The sequence below is a fragment of the Teleopsis dalmanni genome, chromosome 1 (assembly GCF_002237135.1).
Source record: "Teleopsis dalmanni isolate 2A chromosome 1, ASM223713v2, whole genome shotgun sequence".
Lineage (NCBI taxonomy): Eukaryota > Metazoa > Arthropoda > Insecta > Diptera > Diopsidae > Teleopsis > Teleopsis dalmanni.
Window position 1 is genome coordinate 87,637,674 of NC_051846.1, and position 4,023 is coordinate 87,641,696.

The 4,023-nt window shown below is 31.8% G+C and overlaps 1 protein-coding gene across 1 annotated transcript; it reads left to right on the top strand.

Moving 5' to 3' along the window:
- Positions 1-3,087: 3,087 nt before the first annotated feature.
- On the top strand, positions 3,088-3,447 carry LOC119673539 (the record flags this gene model as incomplete). The annotated part of the gene is given in 1 exon segment (XM_038084838.1): positions 3,088-3,447. A coding segment is annotated over 1 exon segment (353 nt), but the record flags the coding sequence as incomplete, so codon positions are not given.
- Between the last annotated feature and the right edge of the window lie 576 nt (positions 3,448-4,023).

Below are 4,023 nucleotides of genomic sequence, written 5' to 3' on the forward strand. Positions count from 1 at the left end.
TGCAATCGTATTGGACAAATATCAGAAGGTTATAACTCGAGCGAAAAGATGTGGAAATCTTTTTATTGTTGAAAATAAAAATCATTTTGCACAAGTTGCTGAAGAAAAATGTGACATTGAAAAGTGGCACCAGAAAATGGGCCACATAAATGAAAACGATCTTAAAAAATTGGCTAGTAATAACCTAGTACACGGATTAAAATTAAATCCTAAACAAAAACTTCCGACTTGCGAAATTTGTATTAGTGAAAAACAAACACAAAAATCATTTCCTAAGAGTAAAGAAACTAGAACAAGTGATTTATTAGAGATCGTGCATAGTGATGTGTGCGGACCAATGAGAACAGCATCAAATTCGGATGCAAGATATTTCGTAACATTTATTGATGACAAATCACGCTATTGTCAAGTTTATTTTATAAAACAAAAATCCGATGTATTAAATGTATTTAAGCAATACAAAAGAGCAGTAGAAACATTTACGGGTAAACGAATTAAGGCTTTACAATCAGACAATGGTAGAGAATACGTTAATTCTGAATTTAATTTATTCTTGAGGAAATTTGATACAAAGACGCTTAACTGCTCCATATACGCCGGAGCAAAATGGTATTGCTGAACGTAAAAACAGAACTCTAGTTGAAATGGCCCGTTGCATGATGAAACAAGCTGAAGTTCCGCCAAACTTTTCGGCAGAGGCCATAAATACAGCGTGCTATATTCGGAATAGGTGTCCTACAAAAGTATTGAATGGTGTAATACCGCACAAGTTGTGGACTGGTAAAATGCCAACTATTGTACATTTTCAAGTATTTAGCTCTAAAGCATATGTCCTAAAAAAGGATAAGACTTTTATTATATATTTTTTTTGCTAAAAAATATATAATAAAAACTATTATTTTCAATAGAGCGGCTTTTATTAAACAGTAGTGAATTACAACAAAAAAATTTATTATTTAATTATTTGTTAATAACGTGAAAGATACAATTAAAATTTTAAAATTATTTATATAATTAATAAAAGAATATATTTTTAATATTATTAATAATGTATATATCATATATTGCAACTGTTGTGGGTTGAAAAGGGGGTTGAATTGTCGTATGCCGCACTATCAATGTACTTATATCCCAAATCAAATACCATATAATTCGATATATTGTTTTTATTGTTTATTTACGTATTTTGGTTGTTAATGGTTGAACATTCTAATTTTATAAACTTTATTTATCACTTGAATGAATGTTTCAATATACTATCGTTAAACATTCTTAATTTCACCATATCATAAGTTTAAGTTTTACGTACATTAAGGTTTAATGTACTTCAGGCCTTATTTAAAAAGATGAAGATGACTGAAAAAGATGAAGATGACTGAAAAAAATGACTAAAGAAGGTAACTGAAGAATATAACTGAAGAAGATGACTAAAAAATATGACTGAAGAAGATGACTGAAACCAATGACTGAAGAAGGTAACTCTATCTCGCGTCGCTCCAAACTAAAAATCTTTAACACGAGCATCAAGTCAAAACCTCTATATGGATCTAAAACGTGGAAAGTTACAGAACACATCCGACAGAACTGCAGGTATTTGTCAATAAATGTCTCCGCCACGTATTTAAAATTTTCTGGCCACGGTTAATCTCAAACAACAAACTTCTCACGATATCCGAAATATCATCGTTCATATCTAAGACAACAAAACCAGAATTCATCATTGACACTTGGTAAGAAGATCTGTTTCAAGTCGATGTTGCAAAATTGGATGATGCTGCAAAAAAAAGATTGCTTTTACGTAAATTAAACATCATTGTTCACCATTCATAATAAATACATCAATTATATTCTACCAAATCATAGTCGTGACTTTACTTTTAAAGACACAGCAGAAAAACTCAAGAAACTTTTTGGAAGTCAGATTTCACTATTCAACACTAGATTTATTTGCTTACATATAGCGAACATAGTTAATAAGCAGTGTGACTTATTCAAATTGAATGATTTAACCACAGACCAATATAAGTGTCTAATATTCAAAAAAACTTGGAGCAACTTTTACAAGGAATTGAAGAAGTAGGAAATTATCTAGATGTTATTATTATTTCGCAACCCACGTTTGAAGATCACCTTTGCCGCCTGAAAGCGGTGCTCGAAATTCTACAAGTAAATGGTATTAGATGCAAAATTGAAAAATGCTTTTTTGTTTAAGACAAAATTCAACATCTTAGTCGGGAGATTAGTGCTAGTGGAATTAATGCCTCCAAAACATATTAAACAACTCGAAGCGGTTTTGGATATAGTTACTTATTATCACAATTTTGTTCCCAGCTAGCGGCACCGTTAAATTTACTTCGACGGGAAAAACATTGAGAAAAAAACAACAACAAGCATTTACCGACTTAGAAACTTATATCGTAAATGCAACACCACTTTCCCATTTTCAAGATCATTTACCATTGATTCTTACTGTGGATGCATCTTCATTTGGGATTGGAGCAGTAATTTCTCACTTATATATGGATGGGGGCGGCAATGACACTAACAGGTATAATAAGGCAGTCGGAATCATTATTTCGAAAAACATCGCAAAATCAGTGACGGCTTTCATTCCAAATTCCGACAGAACAATGCTTTTGAAGAACGATGCAATACCCTTTGCACTAAACAACATAGAAGTCTACAATCCTACATTAGAATCCACAGAGGAAGAAAGCAACGAATTCTACGCAGAAATAACCGAACTACTGAAATATACGAAGTCCCATGCATTGAATCCCATCATTGGAGATTTTAATTATTATTATACTCTGTTATAATTTAGTCTTTAATTATAAGCTTTTAGGTTACTTTAAGTTGTATTCTAATTTTAAGTATTAATAAAGTTTAGTTATAATATGAACTCGAACTCAGGCGTGTATTTTTATTGAGCGACATAACAAATTGGCCACGAGAAAAACTTTGTTTTTATGTTTAATGTGTAAATATACATATAATACACATAAAAGCATTAAAAGAACATTTGATAATTTGTAGTAAAATATTTTTTTAAGTGTTATATATTATATATAAATTAATAAGACACAGTGGAATCATGTCTACGAATAAAAATGTGACGGTGTGGCAGACAAGCAATATGCCGCTATTTTCTCCTCGAATAGAAACGTGGTCAATCTGGAAGAAGAAACTGGAAATTCACATATGCGTATTAAATTGTGAAGACGACAAAAAAAAAGCTATCCTATTGAAAGCGATCGGTGCGGAGCCGTACAGCATTTTACATAGTATGTGTAGTCCAACTCCACCAATTCAAAGAAGTTACAAAGAGCTTTGCGAAATAATTAAGAGTCATTACACTCCACCAACTATCATACTTCAAGAACGAAAAAAGTTCCATGAAGCTTTCAAGCATGAGAGAGAATCTGTATCAGAATGGTTTGCTCGTGTAAAAAAAACTTGCCTTGCATTGTAAGTTTGAGGAACATTTAAATGCATTTATTTTGGATCGATTTATAGTAGGCTTGCCTAAGAAGCTTTTTGAAAGATTATGCGAAGAAAATGAAAAACTTTCGTCAGCGGATGCGTCAAAAAAGCGATGATTATGGAAACAAAAATTTTTCAAGTGAAATATTTAAGATCGTTGTATATATAAATTATACTCCTATTAAAATGATTTGTGATACAGGAACTCCGTGCAGTTTGGTACCAGCATCACTTCTTCAAAATGTTAACAGCAAAATATATTTAAAATCATGTAAGTCAAAATTTTTTAGTTACTGTGAGAAAGAAATTAAAGTGTTAGGAATTTTTAAAGCAAATGTACCTCCTGATCAAAAAGAACGAGAGGCCTAGTTTTTGCTTGGCGTCTATACAAAAATGGATAAAAAATTAGAACAACGTGCGTGCATCAAATTTTGTGTTGCAAATGGATTCAAGTGTGCCGAAACTGTTAAAAAATGTTAAAAAAGGCCCTATGGTGATCTGTGTGCGTCGCAACCACGAGGATACGAATGGTTTAAAAGG